Source organism: Dermacentor andersoni, chromosome 9 (assembly GCF_023375885.2).
Source record: "Dermacentor andersoni chromosome 9, qqDerAnde1_hic_scaffold, whole genome shotgun sequence".
Lineage (NCBI taxonomy): Eukaryota > Metazoa > Arthropoda > Arachnida > Ixodida > Ixodidae > Dermacentor > Dermacentor andersoni.
This window is the reverse complement of record NC_092822.1, coordinates 27187424-27211373: the sequence shown is the minus strand read 5'-3', so window position 1 is coordinate 27211373 and position 23950 is coordinate 27187424. Positions and strand designations below refer to the sequence as shown.

At 44.6% G+C, this 23950-nt stretch overlaps 1 protein-coding gene across 3 annotated transcripts in view; it reads left to right on the top strand.

The window, feature by feature from the left end:
- Positions 1 to 22833, top strand: part of bma (SCY1-like protein bma) — a 426844-nt gene extending 404011 nt beyond the window's left edge. For 2 of the 3 annotated variants that reach the window (XM_072284465.1, XM_072284464.1), the window contains one exon: positions 7445 to 22833. In XM_072284465.1, the coding sequence (XP_072140566.1) occupies positions 7445 to 7726 (282 nt within the window). In that variant the 3' untranslated portion in view covers positions 7727 to 22833. Of the gene's footprint in view, positions 1 to 7113 lie in introns of all 3 variants that reach the window. The other variant, XM_050175166.3, reaches the window with a different exon arrangement.
- Positions 22834 to 23950: the final 1117 nt, after the last annotated feature.

The following is a 23950-nucleotide window of genomic DNA, read 5'->3' as shown; positions in this document are numbered from 1 at the left end:
AAAAAATGCTTCTCGCTGTCGTGTACCACCGCCTCCGCTGTGTGCTGTTCAATGCTGCCTTTCTTTCCAACTGCCTCCCCTGTCTTCCCCACCAACCACTTGTGACACAAGTAGAAGTGATAAACATCGCGGCAGGACACATCTTCATTCTGTTCACCACTTCGCGGTTCTAGATAAGCCGCACCCCGCTCTTGTTACTTCCTCAGAAAAGAGCCGCCAGGAGCTCTTGATGCATTTCCCGAATATTTACTGCGGAGATTGTCAGCATTTACCATCCAGTCCAAACCAAAACCTGTAGAACAAAGCAAATTTATAAGAAATTTTCACTTTTCGTGAAGAGCTTTCTGGATAAGTTAATCGGAGACAAGAATAACGTACAAAGTCACGTTCTTAAATTACAAAAACCTATTTTAAGAAACCTTTCGGATTTCAGGCATTTCATGTGGATGCACTACTACATATTTCGAATGTTCTTTTCCCTAAGTGAAAAAAAATTGTTTGTTGGTGTGTCTCAGAAATTATTGTCTATTCAACGACTACATTCTTTCTATACCGCAGAAAACTAGAGTAACACAGATGTGAAGAAGATATGAAAAAAAAAGTCAACCAGGTGAGAGTAGTACAGTGCCGCAAGATAAACCCAAACGGGTTTCCTTTGTAACGGAACGAACGCAGAGTAATAAATTTTTTGAATTTTGAGGTGGGCTAGAGAATTTTCGCCGTAAGATAGCGTGAACAATACTTCCAAACAAGCTTTCACAAGTTTCAGGCTGATGAATGTCATCAGTCAATGTGAAGGCAGGCGAACAAGCAAGCTGTCCGTGTATACGTTTACACAGTTCCCTGTAGTTTCGAAAAAGTTTAACTGGCCACGATTTTACATTGCGCTATGCAGCATGTCCATTCTTTTAAATGCATGTAGTTTCTCCACTGGGTCTCATGTTCAGCTAACATGTTAGTAGTCTGTGTACTTAGGGATGTTACACGCAATGTCGAGAGGCCCCACCAGCAGAGGTGCATTGTTTTTAGTCTCAGTGCCTTGCAAACAATGCTCTTAAACCATGCTTTCAATAGCTGATAGCACAGCAAGTGCTATCTTTATAAAGGTTTGTTCATTCATGTCACTTTAGATGTAACGTTGCCTCTCAAGGTTACTTCGAAACGATTACGCCACGCTTACCTTAAGCTTACCCGAACATGTAGCTTTAAGGTGGGCTTTACCTTAAGAGGCAAGACTGAAAGCTGGGCTTGTTGACATATATCCATGCTCGATAACAACACAGCGCTAAAAACACTGAGACGAAGAAACTATGTAGAAGGCCGAACGCTTTCGTCGTCTGCTTCTTTTTTTCGTCGTCGTGTTTTTCGCATTGAGTTGGGCTAGTTGGTACGGAATCACTTCCCTAACACAGCACGAACACACAATATAGAGAAGCGCGATTGTCGTTTTTCCTTTCTTTATTGTCTCTTTGTGTCGTTGTTTGTTCAAGCTGTATTAGGGAAATGAGAGGAAAACCTGCCTTTTAAGGGTGCCCTAAGATGGTTGCACTAAGCTTGCCTGAACGTTATCTTAGGCGGAAGCTTTAGCTCGGTGGTCCCTTTCTAAAAATACACGAGAACGGAGAACACGGTTTTCTCGCCAACCATGACGCCGAATATGATGAGGTTTTTATGTCTAAAAATACAAATTAATATCCACTTACAGTTGCAAGCAGAATTCTGATTACGGCCATGAATTTTTACTAAAATTGTTGAAAATCGATAAACTTTTAAGAACAGAACAGTAACGTTAAAGTTCTCTAAATCAGCAATGAAAAAAGATATGGCAATTCAGCAAAATGCACGTAACACATATAAAGCGGACAAAATGTTGTATTATACACAGCTGTTAAATATACCATCATTACGTGAGTAATACTTTTGCAAATGACTCATAAACACTGTAGCAAATTTACGTAAACTGTAAATTCACAAATAAAATTTGTCCGCTTTAGATGCTCTAACAGCAGCATTTGCAGAAAAGCAATATCTGTTTTTGGAAAAGTGACGCATTTGTAAACGTTGTGGTTGTATTTTATTAACCATGCCTATTTGGCAATTTTCTAAAACTTCTCTAGTCCACAATAAGAAATCCACTTGAAACCGTCAGCAGAATGTAACTTTCTCACTAAAATGCAGCAAGTTTCGTTCAAGTTGGTCTCGGGGTTGTTTCATAAAAGTGTTTCTGCGTTGTACGTGTATTTGAATAGGCGACATTGGAGTTGGCCCCTAGCTAAAGCTTCCTTTTAGGAGGTACTGTGTAGGCAAAATAGCCTGCTATGGCTCACCTTTAGACATATTAACTTTTTATAGCTCAAGTCAATGGCACGGGAAACTCCTTGAAACTACACTTTGCCTGTGAGTTGTCAGCGAGTTGCCTGCGGTAGCGTGCTAGTTGGTGACGTAGCGTTTTGACGGGTCCTGCCGAGGTGTTATGATTTTGTCATCTGCATGCTTTGCATCCTCTCTGCATGTTCGGCTCATGTCTGCCTTGCACACTGTTTGTCACTTTCTGGCTGTTCTGTGCATCTCATTTTGGCTGGGACATGGCCACTTTAGTGGGACTAGAGCCTTGACTTCACAAATTTCTTGATGTTCACCCAGAATGTGCCTTGAAATAAGGAAAAAAGAGTGTAACCTAAGAAATGGATAAGTGCTCCTGTTCGTAATGTTATGTAACTGTATGGAATCATAGACTTTCATTGAGGATATCATGTTATCATAAGGGATCAATGAATATAGCCGTTATGAGATGTTCTGGTTCTTTGATCAGATAAAGCTGCTCCGATTGGATGTGCTAGTAAAGGAAGTGCGATTCCTGAAATCAGTCCTAGTTTTTATGTTTAGGCAAGTTGAAAGCAAGTATGTACAGAATGACATTTTTGTCATGTGCAAGTGTAAGTTTACAGGCGTGTTCGCCCATGGAACTTTCCTGTTGAAATAAGGCTCACAAAAGTATTTTTGGGATATTTTTGGAGAGTATAAATTAAGAAGCAACAAGCATGCCAAATGGGATAATACAGTTTGTCAAAAAGAGACTTTGTGATATCAGAAACTCAAGTTGCAGATTTTTACAAGTACTCAAGAGACGTTTATAGCTCACAGATTCACAAGAATGTGCCTGGAAAATTTATCTAAAAGCAATAGGATAAGTATGCAAAAGAATTTCTTAGAATATCCTCAACGAAGCACAAAAAAATCTAATGCAACAGAATACAGTCTAATATTTGGTTTCTGAAAAGATGTGTTCTTTTTACACTTGTCACCCAAGTGTTTTGATGTGTTCAAGCCGCGCGATGTACCGGTAACGTAAAGAACGTTCTGCAGCTTTTATTGCTGCCTAATCACAGTTACTTTAACATCTTTTGTTTCTCTTGAGGGTCCGTCGCAACATTTTGATGAATTCAATTCCCAAGATCTATAACAAACGCGACAAATTGTTGCAATGAACAAATCGTAAAAGAGTTTTACTTCAAGCCCTAAATCTTAATATCTCTTCCGTCCTCGGGCATTGGTCAAGGCACTTCATACGTTAACAGGAAATTCAGTCCAACATCGCAATTTTTATTGCAAATGAACTACAGTATGATCCCTGCCTCCCCTCTGTAGGAATATAACCTTTTTTTAAACTGTTAAATTGGCTTTCCCCGTTCGCTCGATCACCAAAACATGGTGACAATGCCAATCACTAGGTTCATCACATGTTGCTTACTGCATTGTAAACCACTTTTGAGTGCCACAATCGTACACTGTTCGTATAAAATGAACCGAACGGCGCACATGGGTAAAACTTGAACGGTTTGAGGACCACCAAGCTTAGCAAATGTGCACTGCGGGAAAGCTACCTTGTTGCTTATCAAAAGCGTTATAGCCGTTATAGCACATGTTAAGCTAGCACTATACTGACTTGTGATACGAAGTTCAGTTGAATAATATTTTTTGAGCGTGTTGCTCTGCACGTGTCTATTGAGTCGCTGGGATCACAATGTTTTCTGGGGTGAAAGCACGCTTGAACGCTTGCTTTTGTGCTGTTAGCGGCAACCCATTTAGAATCTTTGTTCGGGCATTGTAAGAGGCTTTATGCATTCTCTGTCGTTGTCCTTGCCCTCGGTGTTGCTATATGTTGCTGCTGAAGTCCGAACACTGTTCTCTCCTCGCACAGCCGGGCACTTACGCGTACCTCACGTTTCTCGCATCGCACCGCTCGCACCTGACTTCTCCAAACGTCCGTCACGTGTTCGCGCAAAATGTCGTCTGCTCCCGAATGGGGAGACGAAATTCTCGAATGAAGCGCACCAAAATGAATTTCCGAGAACGTCGTTAATCTGAAGGAAGTGTCGTCTGCACTGATGCTCGCGGGTGCAGCCATATTACTCGAGATCAGGCCTGCTTTGCATGGAAAAAAAAAAACTCCGAATACAACTGCCCCTGTAACGACACCGAGGCTGTTCATGCGACACCCATAACACATAACCGCTGTTGGGACTGGTCCTGTGTTAAGAAGTGAAATGACGTAGAAAAAGAAATGTCTGAATCTTCAGAACTGCAACAGAGAGAAATATAAATTACGTGTAATTGTAGCAAAATGAGAAATTCAGCCATGATTGCAAGAATTTGTGACGAGGTAGAAAGTGCAGCAGAGACTTTATTGATCTTTTCATTTTGTCGCTTCCCTGTGTTAATTGCTCATTCCTGTTGCGGAGGCCTACAGCCATGTAACAAGGTAGACTGAATTGCCTGTTTTGCCTAGAAAATAGGCCAATTTCTTCAGTATAACGGGATGGGCCCTAATCTTTAAAATTGTCTCGACCACAACAGTCAGCTAGCTTGTATATAGCCAACTTCTAAGAAAGAAATCATCCAAATTATACGAGTACTTTTGCACGAAAGAAAACAGAAATACTTTATATGTGCCTGTGTTGTACGAATGTGTCCTAATCAGTTGTTACTGCCGCGTGGCCTGTTATACAGAGTAAACAATGATCCTGATGAAACGAAATGACAGCAGGTCTCCTGGCACTCCGCAAACGCAATTAAAGGGGTCACGTTCTTGCGACCAGTGAACGTGTAGTCGCTCATCTCTTACACCCGAGCTGTGGGTTCTGATTTCGACAAGTCCCTGGCGAAACGTTTTTTGCCAGGATGTGGGAACCGAAGGGTCCCTCACCAAATGTGTGCGTCTTGCGCGGAGAGAAGCTGTGTTCCCGACTGTGGGCTGAATGCGAAATGGCTGTGCGTAGATGCAGTAATCATGCTCCCTGTGTGCTGTCTTGTGTTTTCTTGCTCTGGAAGCACGCTACACTCTAAAAAGCGCCATTAGAAACATGATGCAAAATTTTTACAAAGCCTGTACATGTCGCATTCCTGACATGAGAAGTTACGTTTGCTTTCCTTGATCTTGCTTCTTTCAGTACATTTTGTTGGCACGGCATTAAACGCTGTGGTGCTATTTTCGTCAAGCGGACTGCATTATCCGGTGTCTAAGAAAGAAAGTGTGCATTTAAGCAGTGCTAAACGCTTTAGCGTTTCAATACTATCCAACTTACTTTGTAGCAACCAATCGATTGGCACCACGTAATTCTTAAACTTCTATTTTCGCCTTTTAATTTCTTTGCTGACTTTTGACAACATTCTTTTTACCCAGACTCCAGACATTTTGGTCAACTGGGACAAGACTGGAGATTTTTAGAGTGTACATGAAGAGAGAGAAGCTTTTTTGTTGCCTTTTTTTCTTCTCTGGTACACAAAAACATATTTTCGTTTTCACTGGGACGTTATTCGAACAGTACCCAAATATCAGATTTTCAGAATCGGGAAGTTCTTGAACTACTTTCGATCTCACCATCGTAGTGAGCGCATCGGACCTTATTTCTCCCTCACGTGCCAAATAGTCTTGGGTGAAATTCGTATTCTCATAAACAAAACACGTATTATCAGTATAGCGCTGACATCATTCTTTTTTAATATTTTGAAAAGTTGGCGGCGATTTCACATAAAACGGCTTAAAGACTGGTTTGTAGTTCCTCTCACGACAAGCTACGGTGTAAAACAGGCCCTAAGTTATTATCTCGTGTGCGCAAATTCGTTGGCAGTCTTGGTTCTGTTAAATAATGGAAAAAATAAGCATATTATTCATCACCTTCAGCATCCAAGAGGCTAATTTTGCAGCTTTAAGTGCAGTAAGGCAGATATTCAGCTTTTCAGTGGGCATCTGGATCTTTTTAAATGTGAAAAGAATCGTGAAGGGGTACTGCACTACTTTCTTACGATTAGATCTTGGAACGTTTTATACATCTTAGGTACTTGTCTTAATGAGTCATTAGTAAAACAACAAAATTTAGGTGTACTAACCTGCCATCAGTTATTATGTCTGCAGTATATTATAAGAAACTCTCAAGAAAGACTCGGTTCCACCACGGATGTAGGTGGTCAGCTCCATGAGTTCTCGTGGTTATTTCAAGTTCGAGTGATCACTTCAAGCAGCTCACTAAATTACTGCTGACAGGCCTCCTCCATTGCGACGTTTCCGTCAAGTTGGCTTAAAACGCATGGATTGAGATCGCTTAGCGTTGATGACCATTAGCAACACAGGGATGTACTTTACTGCCAAAATATCACGTCCTCTTCGAAGCACCTTATGCCTTGTTCAAATCTCTGAAGCGGTATTCACTTACACGCATTGAATTTCACCCAGCCGGATTTTGCAGGCACCTGAAGCTTCACCATTAAAGGAGGCATCTCGATCTGGCATGCAGGATTTGACCCATCTGGCCTTAACGAGCCGGAACGGAAACAAAAGTACCCAGGGCGCTTCTTAGATTACAACGATCAATACTGAAAGCTTGCATCCCGTCCCTGAAACGCCTGCATCGATGTTGTCCCCCTTGCATCGCAGAGAAAAAAAAAAGTTAACTGAATTCGCGCGCTGCGGACGGAGAAAATTGTTAATGGCCTGTTCACATATCGCCAGCGCCCGAAGAATAAAACCACTGCTGGAGCAGATCCGCCGCAGCTCCTCTTTCCTTTTTCTTCTCTCTTTTCTCTCTCTTCCTCACCTTCCCACCCCTCCACCAGTCGCAGCTGTTTTCCGGCAAATAGCTTGCGTCTTGAAGTCGCGGGCAGACCGCGCCCAGGCCAGGGTTCGCAAGAGCACGCAGACAAGGGGACACAGGACAGCATCCCGAGCCGTCGAGATTGCGAAGAAAAAAAAAGTCAAAAAAAGTAAAAAAAAAAAAGACAGAACTCTCGATGCCGATCTATCTGCGCTCTTGTGTTCCACCCACTTCTTCCCGCTCTTCTTCTTCGTCCTCTACTACCACCACCACCTTTTCCGCTGTTCCATCTTCCACCTTCATCCTCCCCGTCCCGTTTGTCTCCTCCTCTTCTTTCGATCTCTCCCGCTCAGCATCTTCCAGTGCCGATGCCACGGGCCTCGTCTCCGACGGCGTCGCCCCACCACTCCCCGCGGTCTCCTCTGTCGCCGCGTTCGTTGTCGCCCAGGTCGCCGCTATCGCCGCGTTCCCCGGCGTCGTCGAGGTCTCCGTCGTCACGGTCTCCGTCGCTGCGCTCTTCGCCACCGCGGACCTCGCCGGCGGTGTCGAGGTCGCCCTCGCCCAGGGCCTCCAGGAGGCTCCTGCCGCAGCCCAGGATCCCCTCGCCAGCCGTGGGCAACCCCACGCAGGCGTGAGCGCGACAACCCTGCATACACGGCCCTACCATATTTTTTTATTGTTTTGGCACTGATCTCAAGTAGCAACCACTGACTACGCCACCACCAACAACTGGGGAGGTGTGGACTATGCAGGATAATGCATTTCGATCAAGCTAGGAGGTGCTTTTCGGTTTGGATTTCCGGGGCTTGGTACGGAATGACAGCTCGCCTCTGGCTTGAGGTTTTAGCAATTGGTATTTGCCGGTGTTATGTATCATCTGTATCGGAAAGTCTTACGCCACAGCGCGATCGTGGTCCTACCGAGCGTAAGGCTCTGTGTTGGCGCTGCTGTCACTATCGTTGGCCTGCTTTGCTGCTGGAGGAGTCGCTAGAGGCCCAGATGCTGCTACGGTGTCGAATAAAAGCCAGCACGTGGTGAACGTGGCGCAACCACAAGCCGTATGCCCATAAGTACCGCAACCTCGTTGATCGGGGACCTTTTGAGACAAGTTGTGCTTGTGTTAGTTATCATCTTCTGTTAACGCAAAATATTCTGTGTTTTCTGCCGAAGCGTACCGAATGATACTTATACTTACATGTGTCTCACAGTTCTTGAGACCTTTATGCCAGCTGTAACGGTGCTCGGGACTCCAGAAAAAATGTCCGAGTCAGCAGGAATGCAGTTGGGCATTAGAGGCCTGGTAAAGACGAATGGCATAACGGTTCCATGCAAATCAAGGACGCAGACGTGTGTTTTCGTTTTTTTGTTTTTGTTTTCAATCAGTGTGTTCACGTGTGCCGGGTTATCCTCAGTGAAACTTTCACTTGACATGTAATGAAGTGCAATTGAGGAGGAAATGCGTGAGCTTGGTCCGAATGAGCACAAATTTCCTCTGGCTTCTTTTTTCTGCGAAATTGTATCTGTGCCCATGGCGGATTTCATCGCACTGTGTGTAATTTTCCGCATCATTATCTTTACTGAGCTATGTGCACTGTTCCACTTTATGTGTAATCTCACGTTCATAACGCAAGAAAAGAATCCAGGGCCACAAGAATTCAAGGATGGTGCTTTCCCATCTAAAGCTAGACGTCACGCCCATTTTTCAAGCAAGTAACCTTGAACATGTAATTTGCGAACTTGAAGCGTGTAGTGTATTCGGCACTCTTTGACGTGGCGCTAGGCTTTTCTTGCGATGTCATCTAATTTTCTTTGAGTAATCGCAAGCTGAAGTGCAAGTGAACAGGAGTACGAGATGATGAAATGGATCCTTTTTGTTCTCTGTAAGCCCTTGATGATACCCTAGTACGAACGCTGCTGAGAACATACCACAGTACGAACACTCATACGAGTCACGATTTCAGTGACGCCTTGTAGGTAGCCTAGTTTCTCATTCTCCAGCTTCAGTGCGTAGCACATGCAGTACTGATTTCTACTTTAAGTCACTCGGGACTGTTGCCGGATGGTGTTTGTGGCTCAGGTGTCGACGTTTTTCACTACCAGTTATTCCTGACACTGGCCCAAGTGGCGCCTAATAGGTTTGACATTGCAACAACTAAAACATGTCTGGTACCAGTATGACTACAGCGACGAAAAAAGAAACAAATAACAAAATCGCACAGGGTCTCATAACGGCGACTGGCGTCGATGCCGTTTCTTTACTATGTGTTGTCCTTGGAGCAAGGAAACATTGCGGCTACACACTACCAGGGTGCGTATTCATTTTCGTTATCGCGGCTTACCTGTTAACTTCTATAGAAGACCATACATAGGCACACGACATATATAGCCATGTCAAGACTATGATCGGAGTGGATGCTTTTCTCACCAGCCTCTCCTGAGCACGCGGCCCGAATGGAATGCTAGTTCCAGCCAGGCTTTAATGAGTAAAGCAAGAACACTTCGCTCAAAGAGTGGTCTTCTCCTCAAGGCAAAGCGTGTAGTGCACGCAAACCTACCTTTTTGTTGAGCTCTCGCAATAGGGCGTTGATATTCAGTATTTAAACTACAGTCATAATTGCCAAATAGCTACGAGTAACACTTCCTTTGACAAACCGCTTGGAATAGTGGGTAACTATCAGCCAGCGTGCCAGAGTGCATTCTTTTCGGATGAAGTAGCGTCAGTATTAAACTGTCGTCAAGTGGACAGTAAACTAGGAAACAACTCTAGTCCTTGTTACGTTGCATTGAACATCACGAAACGGTGTGGTAAAGGATTGTCCTTCGAATCGTTGAGGAGGTAGCAACCATATGGAAGTGCAGAACTGACAGCAATGCTGCTCAATGACTACAAATCTATGTCATCTTGGCATCCCATTAGCTACACAGAAGCGACGTTGTGCAAATTACTCGAGGTTTGAGAAAACATTGAAGGACATTATGACTACCCCTACATTAACGCAAGTAAAAACTTGTCTTGTTTGTATAAAAACTTGTTTTGTTTTTTTTCGTATATTTATCGGATAGAACGGGTTCTTTCTTGTCTATTTCAATTTCGCAAAGTCATATCTTGCTGTGATTGCTATGAAAGTAGCCTTAAGCTAACTCAGGATTGATTACGAGTTGTGTGATATGAAACTTGTCTTAGTATTTTAGTTTCTCTTTCCATAAATTCTATGAACACTTTCTTTATAAAGCTAATTTTCAGACGGTATTGTAGAACTGCCTCAATTGTTCTAGTTCATTCTCTATGTAAGGTTGTAGCCTCGCCGGCGCATACTAACCAATGTCAAGTGAGCATTGCGATAGCTCTTTTTTTTGTTTCCAGGTTAATGTGATAGTTTATTCTGATCTCTCATAGGTACCCCATTCAGACTGTCCAAGTGACTTTCTTAAATACAGGGTTAATATAGTGCAGTCGTCACTATTCAAAAGATTTGTCACATATTTTAGGATTCCCAGATATCACATCCTGTTTAAGTTCCTCATTCGCTTTGCAGCGCGCCAAATGATCCAGCCTGAACTTGGCAGAAGTTGCCGTATATATCGACCAGGAATAAATATTCCCCGGATGTTGAACCTGATATGTTACATATTTGTTGACCTGTACTCCCGCCTGTCCGCGCAATCGCATGACCCATTTCAGTGACACACGAAATCTTACCTCGTGAAAGGCATTTTTCGCTTGGCAGAGGTAAGAAGCACCCGTACTAAACACCAAGTTCCATCTCGAAGCTCTGTAAACTTCGTGAACCACTCCTCGAAACTCACGCTAGCTCCAAATACAACGACGACGCTGATTCTGAAACATGAGCTACAGGTTTGACGATCATCGAACTCAAAGCGAGCGTTTACCGTAGATGTCGGCAGTGTGTGTGTGTGTTAAGCCTACACCACCACCACCCGCAGTGTCACCCAAACAAAGCTGACGGCTGATCCTAGCGCAGTACCAATACACGCGAAGGCAACATTTTGCCCATAGCACTTGCTACACCTGCACTCCTGTGACCAGAACAGCAAAGGCGACTCCTTTTGACTCCATCGCTTTGCGCTGCATAAAACTCAAGGGGCAAAGCCGGCTGTCTTTATGGTTCAGAAGTCTTGACAGGCGGTGCTTCATGTGAACTTGTATCAATAATCCCAAATTACTTTTGTTGTTGGTGACTCCTGTGTCTCCTCAGTGCAAGCGTGAATGGACTCTATTTTGTATCCGTTGATCGTGGCTTCTCGCAAACCTCGATTCTGGTTAATGGCCTACTGGAGCCGGCACGTTAATTTCCTCGTGTGACCATGTTATAAGCTCACTGCAAAACATAACGCACCTGCACCCCCTTGAACGTCCATCCTTCCTCTTTCAATTTCCCTCGCCTCCGCATTCTTTATCGTGTGTGAAACCACCCTGAAGGTCTATGCAAGCGCGTCAGTAGTACGTAGCATGTACACGCGATTTGTTGCTTGCCCGAAAGGTTGCCGGAGGGTGCGGAGTTGCTCGCATATAACCACGCTTTCATCGCACCGGGAGAGAATGATGTGTCTCATCTTTGTAAGCGCCAAACAGCGGTGACCAAATTTTATAATTTTTTTAGCACCTAGTGCAGAAACATTCCACTGCCTCGTTAAAACCAAGGTACTCGCAGAAGCAGTGATCCGTTTACTTTTTTTGTTTTCCACGCACGAAAATGTTTTTTATGAAAACTACGGCTCTGAGGCTACAGCCGTTTTCAGTGATTAACAGTGGTAGAATAAGGAGCGTCGCTGAGACCAGCGTTTCGACAGCAAGATTTGTCCTTGTAAGCGCGGCAATCGCTGCGCTTACGAAGTCCCCCTATCGACTTCAGCGAAGTTTCTTGTTCGACCCCTCTTAATCACTTCAAGCTGCCATCTTCCTGTCAAGTTACCTCATGTTGAGAGATAGTGTCGTAATAAAACGTTGCAACGTCTTGTCACAGAACCTGCATCTCTGTGACAATCTTTAAAATTTTCATAGCTCGATTGAAATAGTGCCTTTCACTTATTTTCAGCTGAATATTTCCTGTCGTGACACAGGAAAGGTTCGTGTAATAAAGACCGTACAGACATTTCCAGCATCATCAATTCTGACTCTGGTATAAGGGCTTTGAATATATCAAACGAAGTTACCAAGCATAAACCTGCTGTAGTTGTGAGTGATGCCCCTGCTTATTCGTATCGCTGTTCAATTATGATTGCTGATCCGTTTGTTCAGGGCGCTTCAGCGTATTCGTGATTTCAGGGATGTACGCCTATCGCGCAGAGGGAAACGCCTATACAAGAGACGTCGTCCGAACAAATTTTTCATGGTGCGCACTAAGTCGAAGGCGTTATCACTGCTTCTTCGTTTCTATCATCTCTGCGTGTGTGTCACGTGACGAGGCACATTCTTTTCTGACAATCCATCGAGCACCCTCCTAACCACTGGGCTCTTCGCATTCCCGTGCGTGTGCGGTACTGTGCTCTCTGCACCTTTCACACAACCATCGCTGTTGCTCACTTACTGTTGTTTTCCTCGTGCTGACGTTCCTCTGACGTGCTTTCATGAGTGCACAAAACGCTTGTGCCACATGCTTGTAAGCAGACCATCGTACACGATGATCCCGATACGAAATTGATGGAATTGCATCACAGCCAATGCGGAAACCCCGATTTACCTTGATTCTGCGCCATTTGAACGCACATTGGGCATCGTTCCGAAGCGGAGCGTCAACACGTTTCAAGGAGGATTGGATTCTCGCCAACTAATGGCAACGTCTCTACATTCGCGGACAACTTTCTCGGGCAGTGAAGGAAAAAACTACGAGTGCGCCGAGTAGTCCCGTAGATTTTGTCAGCGCTTTCTGTTTCGCTTTCTGAGAGGACATACTGGATTTGCGTAACTTGTCACTTGCGGCAGTTTCGCATTCCCAAAACATGTAAGAGAAGAAAACAAAAACATAAGGAAAATCTAAATCCGACACTCGGTGGTCTCAATGACGTCTCATTTTAAGGGAGAGATAGAGATATGAAAGAAAGGCTAAAGGCAGGGACATTAACCAGCGAAAAAAGTTAGGTTTGCTTCCCTAGACCGGGGACGGGTAGTGGGAGATAAGAAAGATAAGGAAATAGATACAGCACGGGCTCACGCTCACAGCCGTTCACGGCGTACGATAATCCTTAACTCTGGTCTCAAAGTCGCTTGATCAACCTTGTTATCCTTGAGAATTGTAACAGTGTTTTGTTTCAGTGTAAGTGTTGTAATAAAAAAGACGATTAGGTTTTCTGTTCCCCAGCTTTTTGACAAGCCTGAAAGAAACAGTGTAACCGTCCTCGGGGGTGTTTTCAGGCGTGCGCTGCATCACCGCAGCTTTTCCTTCATTGCCGCAAATAATTGTCCGCGAGTATGCTGCGAAACATGGGGCAAAATTGTAGACTTGAGCACATTAATCATGCTCATTACGAATGGAATCTGCCTCACTTGTGGCACGAGCGTTTGGGCAATATTTTTTCGTCAATACCCTCAGCGCATCACGCAACTAAAGCAGCCATAAGACGGGAAAAAGCGTAATAAAGACGTGCGAAACCACAGGCTTCGGTGCCGCCTTAGTATCCGTCACTTGTATAGACGCCGTTATAGAGACTGTTTTAGACGCTGTTACATTGCCCTGTTGAATGCGAGTGTGATGTTGAGCCGCTGTTCTCGCTCGTAGAGCATGCACCTGCGTACGTGTATACATAGTCTACCCATGCTACAGCATGACCTATTGTTAGAAATCTAAGATTTGTGTGTTACCGGTGTTGTTGTTGAACATGGTGTTGTTAGGATGTCATATTTTACGCTGAGAAATTGCGCTGCACTGTTTGAAGATTCTTTGCAATTACAGATGTCTCGTGAAGGCTCTCAAAATTGTCGGTGCTCTGTCCACATCATCTAGAAATCCTATTGAATTTTTGTGTGCCACTTTTTTTTCCTCTAAGCGTACCGAGGAATGCGTGTATCTTAACAGCTAATCATAAAATCTCGGCGTAGTTTTATTCCTTGAATTGTCGCGAGTACGACCAAACCACAATTTTGTTATCGTCACGTTGACAACGGCATGAACAATGCATGATTAGTATGACGTAAAACCCCGGCGTTTATTGATTCCACCTGGACGGTTTCTATTTTTTGTGTGGGAGGCCGTATTCAGTTCCTAAGAATTCACGTTGCTTACACATATGTGACCGGATCATTTTGAAACCCTCTGTGAGAGGCTCGCTAAGTGGTAAATCTATCGAATTCTTGTGCATCCAATCAAGCATATGTGCAGGATTGCGGCAGGTTTGCTTGATTTTTTCTGAATAATTATCTTTCGCCACCCATTTCTATATCTAAGGTCGAGCCATATCGACGTTTAAGGGCATAACACATATCTCCTAAATATACATCATATAGAAAGATGAATGCGATTTAGTGCATCCCTTTATTATTGCTAGTGTGTGCTAAAATTGAGCATCCGCTCCGTTGAATATTTGAATCACGCCATTTTGGTTCACATTTCAGTGCCAAGTGTCCCACTTTTTCTGTCTTAACAAAGACTAGCATTCAGGTGATATTTTAGACATGGACATATCTACTTGTATTTCCTGGCTCATATTTTGACGAAGCCGGAGTTATATTTATGAGAGAAAATATATGTCGGGAAACTTAACTACAGAAAAAAAAGCCAACGTCTAAGAGCAAACATTACAAGAAGTTTGCACGTTATTTCAGGGTACTTAGTTTCTCTTTTTTTTTTTTCTGAAAAAGCTGAAATATCTATGCACAGGCTCTGAATGCCAAGCCCTTGCCTCGCGCCCTCCAATTTTCGTGGTCGAGTCCGATCTCACAAGTCCTTCGCCTCATATATCAGCGTCCTCGAATTTGATGGTCAGTTCAACTGCTTTCGTCGGTCATATTATTTGGAACTGTGCGTAAGCCTGGCGCGAACCCACATGCCTAAAGAATGAGGCAGAAAACACTGGCATGAGTAAAACCCAATACGTTCCGTGGGCTTCTCGATTTGCAAAAACAGTTGTGTTATATGTAAACCGGCGCATTTCTCCGACTAATTTTACTCAACCAAACGCGAATTGCAAGTCGACATTAATTTCCCGTAGTTTTCAGATTTACCCTTTAAAGTTTCCCAAATCGTGCCCATTCCTCTACGGCTGTGCAAAGCTAAAGGCACTGCGCCCCTTTAAATTCCTACTTTTCGTTGAAGGACGCGTCCCCGAGGACATTACTGACTGTTGTAAAGTTCACCAGTTGTGTCGCATCCAGTCTACTTTTAACTGCTGTGTCATGCACACCTTCGGGTACAGAGCACTTCATGTACGATACGATCCGTTTCTGACACATGTGTTGTGGCCGGTGTGTTGCGAAATCGCGCATTCCCCGTCGCATCCCATGAATCTTTGCAGTGACGCTCATCCACGCCTTTTCCGGCAACTCCGGCACGCGTTCACACGTGTAACTACGTCACCGCACTGCTGCGCGGCACACTGTAAGCACACTCTTTCCCAGTGCGTTGAGAGATCTCAGTCGTACCTCTGGCGCCTGACGTTAACACGTCCACACGAAGTCTGCGTGTTCAAATCTTGAGACCCGCGAACGTGGAGGCCCTTGTAGCATTTCGCTCGCTTCTACACCGCGCATGCGTCAATGTCGAACGCAAGAGTGCCCAAATTTAGTTGGTTTCTTGATGAATCAGCCGAGTGCGTGTAAACAGAAACTGACATCCGAAGTGCACGACTTGATCCCGAATCGCAAGCAGTGATCCGCGGTGCGGCGATTCGGAACGCACGTGCGAACGCAGCCTGGTGTTCACATCACCGTACTTCGTCACTCGTGGATGTGAGTGTTTTGAATGCACCCCCTCCCCCTTCTGCCCCTTTGTGTCACGGCAGCCCACTTTACGTTCGGGGTCGTCTCTCCGTTGCCCGTCGCTGCTGCCTTGCACGAGTGTGTCAAACACGCGACGGCAATCCGCCGCGCGCTTTTTCCCTCCTACCACAACGTGCCCGGTTTTCTTCCCCTGCGGCGGCTACGGAGCTCGCGCGCATTGAAACCAGGAACTTCAATATGCATATCAGCTTCACGCGAATGCAGCGGCCTGCGTCGGCACGCTGTGGAAGCATCTATCACATTTCGGTCGGTCGTGAGTAGCGTGTGTTGACGAATGTACAAGGCAAAGCGTCTGAGCCGGCGTTCACTTACTTCTAAACCCACTCCCACGCACCTGTTTGACGAGGTTGCTTGATGCATCCGCAAATGAGGTAAAGTTTTCTGCGTGTTCAATAAAGAGTTGATGAGACTTCGTTCAACCAACCGAGGAAGTGACGCAGTTAAGTTTAGCTGAACAAGGACGTGGCAGCGTGTGGCTTACCGACGCTGTGATAGAAGTTGCTTTGGCTCATGGCTTGAGTTGTTTAATGTATCCGAAAGGCTTCAGTTATCAGAAATAACTTTTCTCGGGTCAAGTTAGCCTGCAGACATGAAAGCAAAAGTGAGCCATGGGTAATCAGACTTTCGTCCTCCAACGCATGTTTAAAGTGGCGCCCAAGAACACGGCTACGGAAGAAAAGAAAAGGAGATTAACAAAACAAGCCAACAAGTCGAATACCAAGAGAAAATTTTGCGCGAGAAAGCAGGCGACGTGCATATCTGTTTTTGGAATAAGGAAGATTGAGTGTTCAGGCAGAAGAGGGCTCCAAGATGAGCGCAGGTAAATAAATATATGCAGGCATCGCCAAAGATAACAACACGGTCAGCGAAACTACATCAAACAGCCTTGTTTCTCTCGTAACATGATTTTTTGTAACAAGCCGAGTTCCATGCTTGTGCTCTGACACCCTCCCCCGAAAAACAAAAACGAGTTATATTATTCCTTACGGAATATTTTTGAGCACAATGTGCACAAAGTTCTAGGCGACAGTTTATTCGATCAATTGCTACATGTTATTGCTGTTTTACTAGTTTACTACAATTCGATATGACAATGATTACGGATGCGTTTATCATTAATTTTACATTTCATTGCGGGGAACTTTAAGCCACATCTATTGCCTGCCGGAAGAAATGGACTTCAAACTTTTGAAACGCTTGCTTTTTTGCCTAGCTCTAATAAAGCGTGAAACATTAACCATCATAACAATCACAAAGGTAACGCTTGTAACTGCTCTTCTTTACATTATCATTACCATTTTAGCTGGACACTTTGCCCTGTCCAATCGTCAACTGTTTGTCGATGAGTAACTCTTTGTTCACTGTTTCCCTTGTCTGTGATGTCGAAAGTACTTATGGTGAACCTTTTTACCTGTGACTTCATTCCATTTGTTCCTTGAAACAACATTTGCTTGAGTTGAAGTTCTTGGTACAAATACGTTTCTGATTTTGTATCTCGTTAACATGAATATTTAGTGACAAAAATAAACTGCGAATGGACATGGCAATGGAACCCATAGAATCGGTGCCAAGTATCAGAAGCAGTGTTTATTGCTCACTAGTTGTTCGCGAAATATTTTCTCACACAGTGAATCCCTGTAAGAAAATTACGGGCACAGTGTTTTCATAAACTATAAAGCGAACTCATTTTATTGTTAGCACTGATGTTACTCAGTTGAGCTTTAATTGTTTGTCTACGATGAGGATAAGTATACAAATCATAATGCGCCTGACATAGTTGACTTCCCAAGCGTTAAAAGCATAAATAACTTTGGCAGCTACCAGACTGATGGGTTACTTAATTAGGTACAATAAAAATGTGCCAGGTACCATCCGAGGATGATTGTCAAAGTGAAGCAATGGCTTCCCAATAGACCTACTAAGATATGCTGCCGGGGACACTTACTGATTAGTTCTGTTGATTAAATGTTATTAGCTGCAGCGTTGCACTTACTCCATGGCCGACCCGCGTTGCAAACTAGATTAAATTTGTTGCGGGAACAACTCTCGTGGACAGGAATTAGAATCGGCCCCCCAAATCACCTCCTTTGATTACACTGTATCTAAGATCGGCCCAGTTCACTTGGCCACAAAGCCGTCTACGCAAAGATAAGGGAAGTGCCAACGAAAGCCTTGCTTTAAAAACTTGCGAAGCGTGTCGAAGGCAGAAATCTCTCCTACAAATTACGTCAGAGAGTTCGTTGCCAGGTCCCACCGCCGTGTCTATTCGCATTTTACTTTTGTTAACAACCATGCGCTTTTGTGATGGTTTCAAAGGAATAATTTTCTCGTATTCTTTTTTTTTTGTCGGAGTTCTTGCATAGCCAGACAATATCTACGCTCTTCTCTGTACAGCTGTGATGACTACAAAACAAACACCAGTGTACACTGATGTGCCATTTGTGTGTCCACTCTTCAATCTGATGCACCTCCTAGTCATAATGGGCAGGAACCAAACGCCTGTGTCACCACCTAACGTGCACCAAAACATGGAATGTGACCCTTTGTATACGTTAGTGCACCTGAAAGCCAGAGTAATCACGTGATCCCCGTGGCGACCTTTGACATGTCTTTCTGGTGTGTGTGCCGATGCCATTAATTTCCTCCCTGTACCTCCTTCTCCGTATCGTCAGTTGGTTCTTCTATGATGCCACTGACCAATGCGCCTAAAATAGGTATGTTTCAGCCCTTTGCGTGACTTGAATGCGCATAGTAATTTTTCGTAAAGAAGCATTTTAGTGAGCACACTAAGCTTGTGTGTATTTGTTTTGTGCCTGCCAAGTGTCATACGTTTTGTGTTGGCGCAAGGTACCCGTGCGGTTTGCTTATCCACTGACGTTTCCGTCTCATGTGATACACCATGGGTCATTTGACAAAAAAAGAGGCATTATTTGCATATTATACGTCGGTTCACGTTGCCGAAAAATCTGCTTGCAAAAAGAGTTAAAGTCTGCTGTTTATCTTCGATGCGATGTTGTAGCGTGGTAGTAATGAATAGCACGACCGGCAATGGATAATCTCTCTTTGAAGCATCCTGAAGCTTTGACAACCTGCAAACTACACCACAAAGGTGAAATCGTCCCGATATAGATCAGCAGGAGGCTGTCAGGTGCGCGCAAATAGAGGCTAAGTTTGAGCTTGAAATGATTGAATGAGGCTTATCTAATTTCTCAACTGTAAGCATTATGAGCTTGCTAATACTGATTTATTATTATTTAATACATTAATTACTACATTAATTAGCACCAAGAGACGGTGCGCGTTTGAGAGTGGAGGCAGTGAGCTTTTTAGAAACTATGCTGTGTGTTATATTCTAAATGAGGTATCTTCTCCGGGAGTCGACGGTAAACTAAAAGGTTAACGATTATACTTGACAAACAAAAGGCATTATATTCATTAAACAGTACTTACGCTGTTTTGTTCTTCAGGGGAGCATTTAAGAAGTCAACAACCGACCTTTCTTTAAAAAAAAAACATTGGTAAGGCAATGGTAAAGCTCTCAGTGTTTTGTCAGTATCACGCATTTTATGCACAGATTTCAAGTTAGTTCTTCCCAGCAATGTTATGCCGGCGTTTCCACAAGCTGAGATTGTCAATTTATGAGAATAACTTTCGTTACACGAACAACTTCAACTGCCTATCACCAAATAAAGAAAATGAGCGCATTAGCGAGTCCCCAGTTGCCGCTATGGTGAGTCGCGAGGCAGGATGGAGTACCTCTTTTATGTCAAATGACCCATCGTGTTCGCCGCACATCCTGTCCGTGCGCGGAGGTCACACGTATGCCGACAACTGCGCATAATCTCATTTCGGCGTCGACATCGCCGGGAACGCACCTCGTGAACCAAATTTGTGCCCACAGTCGAGCGAATCTGCCGCTTCCCCGCGCACACCGCAGCTACGCTGCCGTGAGGGGGAACGTTTTTCGCCCTGTTGCTTTTTTTGGACGTGTGTTTTACGCACAAAGCCACCCTCGACGAAGACACCTCACTCGAGTTACGTGCAACACAGCAGCAACTTACCACGCCGCCTCCGCCTCTTCTCAAACCGCGCCAACCAGCCGAAGCCCTCAGCAGGACGCAAAGCACCTTCTAATCCCAGCAAAAAAGAAAAAGCTCGCCGCTGCACGGTTTTGGGACGCGTTTGCCTCAAGAAACGACGTCGACCGTAAGAGGGGGGAAAGATCAGAGCAGACGACGCCATGCAGACGACAGCCAGACGTCGGCGAACGTCGAAGGGACCGGTACTCCCAGAAAGATGACGTCACCAGAATTCTCTGGCACGGCCGAGAAAAGAGGGGAAGAGACGTAATCAGCGAATGTGTAGCCTAGCAAGGCGAGCGAGCGCCACCTTTACCCTCTGCTCAAAGAACTCTCTCGTTCTCTCACTCCGCATAGTGGCCCTCGAGGAACGTTTTGTTTTACTTTCCCGCCGCGCAATGCCGGTTCGTGTGTGTGTGTGCGTGTGTGTGCGTGTCCCCTGGACCCAGAACTGGAAAACAAAACCATGCAACGTGCCCTCCTGTGAAAAGAAAAAACAAGGCCGGCTTTGTTATCCGCTACCTTCTATCGTTGAATCTCGCGCCTTGCTTTTCCCACTCGTTCTTATTTCTTATCGCGCCAAGAGTCTAGCCTCTAATACCGCATTATCATGGTTCTAGGGCATATCACTCGTAGACGAGGCTGCCTTCCCTGGCACCGGGCTCTTATGTCATGTGGTTCCGCCAACTGTGATCCGCCCGGCCCGGTGGGTAGCCCAATAGATGAATGCCGCGTTTCTGGCGGCCCCTCGTAAGCTGACTTACCAAAGACATCTTATTCAAGCCACAGAAGCCGTAACCTGGCGAAGTGTTCTGATGATCTGGGAGCGTATTCGGAAAAAAATTCTTAAGCTAGAACTATTCGCAACAACAGGTATATTGGCCGTCATGTTGGCCGTACTGGCAAAGGCAGCCGGCCAGTAACAAACAGCTGTTACGAAGGAACAGCTTTGGACCTCCACCCCTCAACACTGCAGGTGTCGTGCCGCGTGCGATCAGGAATGCCGTGACAGTGGAAGATTGGCTATAGAATAAGCGCGATAGCCTTGCATCACCTCATGCATCGTTTGAAATGTAGCTGTGTCGAAACGTCGCAGCCTTTGTTTGCGTTGTTACTATGTCCTCAGTCGCTATCTGGCGTAAACAAAGCTATCTCGCTTGGAAATTTGTTGCGACGGTTTACACTACACTGAATGCAAATGAAAGACTCCCTCTTTAACACCGACTCAGTCGCAACAGCCGCTACTATTTGAAGTTGTATCGCAGCAGTGCGCTAAAAAAAAAAGAAAGTGGCAGTAAAGTGAGTAGATTTGCAAACAGAAGCATAAGATAAGCCTTAGGATATGAAGCGTAGTTATATTACCAAGAACAAAAAAACTGATTTAAGTTTAGGATAAGCTAAGTTTTTTTGGCAATTTCTCGCGCATGCATAGCAATGGGAGTCTGCTGAAACGTACATTGCACTTATGATTGTAGAAGTTGTGTTTTTTTTTTTTATGATGCCGTAGGCAGTTTGCTATAAGGAGAGTCCTTTTTCACCAGCTCAGTTAAGGTAGTTGGACTCGTGGGAGATATAAAATTTGACAATATTTCGTATTCGTGACAAAGAGCAAGGTTCGTGACAGTAGCTCTAAGTTGAATGTCGAAGGCTTCTGTCTCGAACGTAACTAGCGGCAAAAGATTTTATTTTTGTTGCATTCATGCAGCGGAATCTCATACACCACTATACTCAGATTACAAGCTTTCTTTATTTTCCAGCATTTTACTGCTTGCTACGTATCCGTATTTCGCGTCATTATATTAGTAATAACGTAAACGCATCCAACAGATGTACCAAGAAAGCTTTCAAGCCTTAATTAAACCTGAGATGTTAAGTTGCTGGTCGTAAGCCGCATATTTTGCGAGCCGGCCTGATGTGGTATCTTTGGGTCAGCTTCCGAACGGCTGCTTGCGATTGCTCCTCGCTATCTCTCCTTCTCTTCTTCGCCCAGTTTAGTCTACTTATCATGACTTAACCTAAAAATAAAATAATATTTTCCTCAGTGTCGCAAGTGCCGTTGAAATAACCTTTCTATACATAACAGGACCGAATCGCCCGCGCTCATTTTCTCAACATCTCTGCCTGTCCGGTAGTGTCGGTGTACATAGTTGTGCATGAATCCGCAAGATGTTAAAAGGAAGACGCCATGCCATCACATGTTGAGTTGCGTTTCTCTCGCATTAAGGGAGATGTAATAGTTGTTTGCGGAGCTGGTGACAAGCGTGCTCTTGCGTAGGCCATTTGTATCGTGGGTACCTTTTTTATTTTTTTATCTTCTGTTACCTCGTCCTTCTTTGTAGACCTTCTGACCTTCCTTGGCTTCACGAGTGCGTACGCAATATTTCGCAGATGTTATCATTCTTGAATGTGTTATCGCTTGTTCGCTTTTTCTTTCCCGGCTGCTCGAGAGTGTTCATGTATACAAGATGTGTTCGGGTTTAATTCCGGTTTCACTTCCCGGCTGCTTACCCAGCGTGTGTTCCCTTCGAGTTTGCTTTCCCCGTTTTCTCTCGCGAACCTTGCACGTTTCAGTGAACTATTCGGCCAGCAAAATTGAGCAGCCCCCATTGTTTAGCAGTGTTTTCAAAGTATACATGTGTGTAACAGGCATTCTCGAGTGTGTATGCGCCTACTATGACTCCAGCTGTTGAGTAAAAAGGTTTTAAAAAGAGCACGTCTACGCCTCGCTTCTTTTCTGCAATTTGGACCCCTATGGCGATGCCTCCTTCAAGCAGCGACCGCACGCTTATAGCCTGCGTCACGAGGCATGCGAACGCGCAACCTGCAATAGGTAAGCGATGGCTATGCCTTGTAGAAACGTGTAGGTTAATACCAAAACTTCAGAAGAAGTTAAGGACGGGGCAACGAGCGGTGTCACGAAAGATGTTAGCCGTAACCTTAAGAGATAGGAAAACCGCGGCGTGGGTTGAGTTGTGAGATGCTTTGCTTGCCTTGGTTCTTGAACAGTAAACATGTAGTGATCAGTGCTATCCCCTCGCAAGCAACACACCCCTAGAAGCCGGACGCTTGTCCGTGAGTTGCTAATACCTGTCCTATAAAATCGTGGCTATCCGGCAGTGGGGTTCAAACCACGCACCATCCGCAGCCGAGCCTGGTGTCCTACCCCCCTGGCCATGGTTGCGGTGGGAAGTAAACATTAAATAACTACAAATATGGACAAAATTTATTCGGAGCCCTTCACTACAAAGAGTCTCTAGCAGCCCCAGTGTTACTTTGGGAACCTTAATCCCCTCAATTTAAAAACATAGTTATTTTTAATAATCTTGATAAAAGCGCTGCAGTTACCTTGTAGTTTGCAGTGCCCTCATTTTTCACGTATGCTGCGCGTAGCCATACATGTAACGCTACTCCACACATACGCTCCGTTTCCGAGTCTTATAAACATTACCCTATACCGCCACTAAGTTTTCGTTTTGGTCCAGATGTATTAAATAAGTTGTCAGACGAAAAAGAAACTGGAAGCGCCGGTAAACAAGGACAAATGGCGCACAGGGACAGAGTACCTACGTCCCGTGTCTCCTCTGTGTCCCGATTCCTTCGCACTACCACTTTACAAGTATTATTAGTATTGTGTATTATGCATTATGAAGTATTATGTCAAGCTGTCGCTTTAAGGTAATCTAGATATCGCATAGCACGCATTTTAGTTTACGTTTACGGATGGTACGCGCCACATGCGTCTTACTTATTTCTTCGTGTCCGTCTGTAAAAAGCGTGCATGTAATGAAACTTCGGCATCATAGTCTATGAGCAGGCTCGGTATTTCA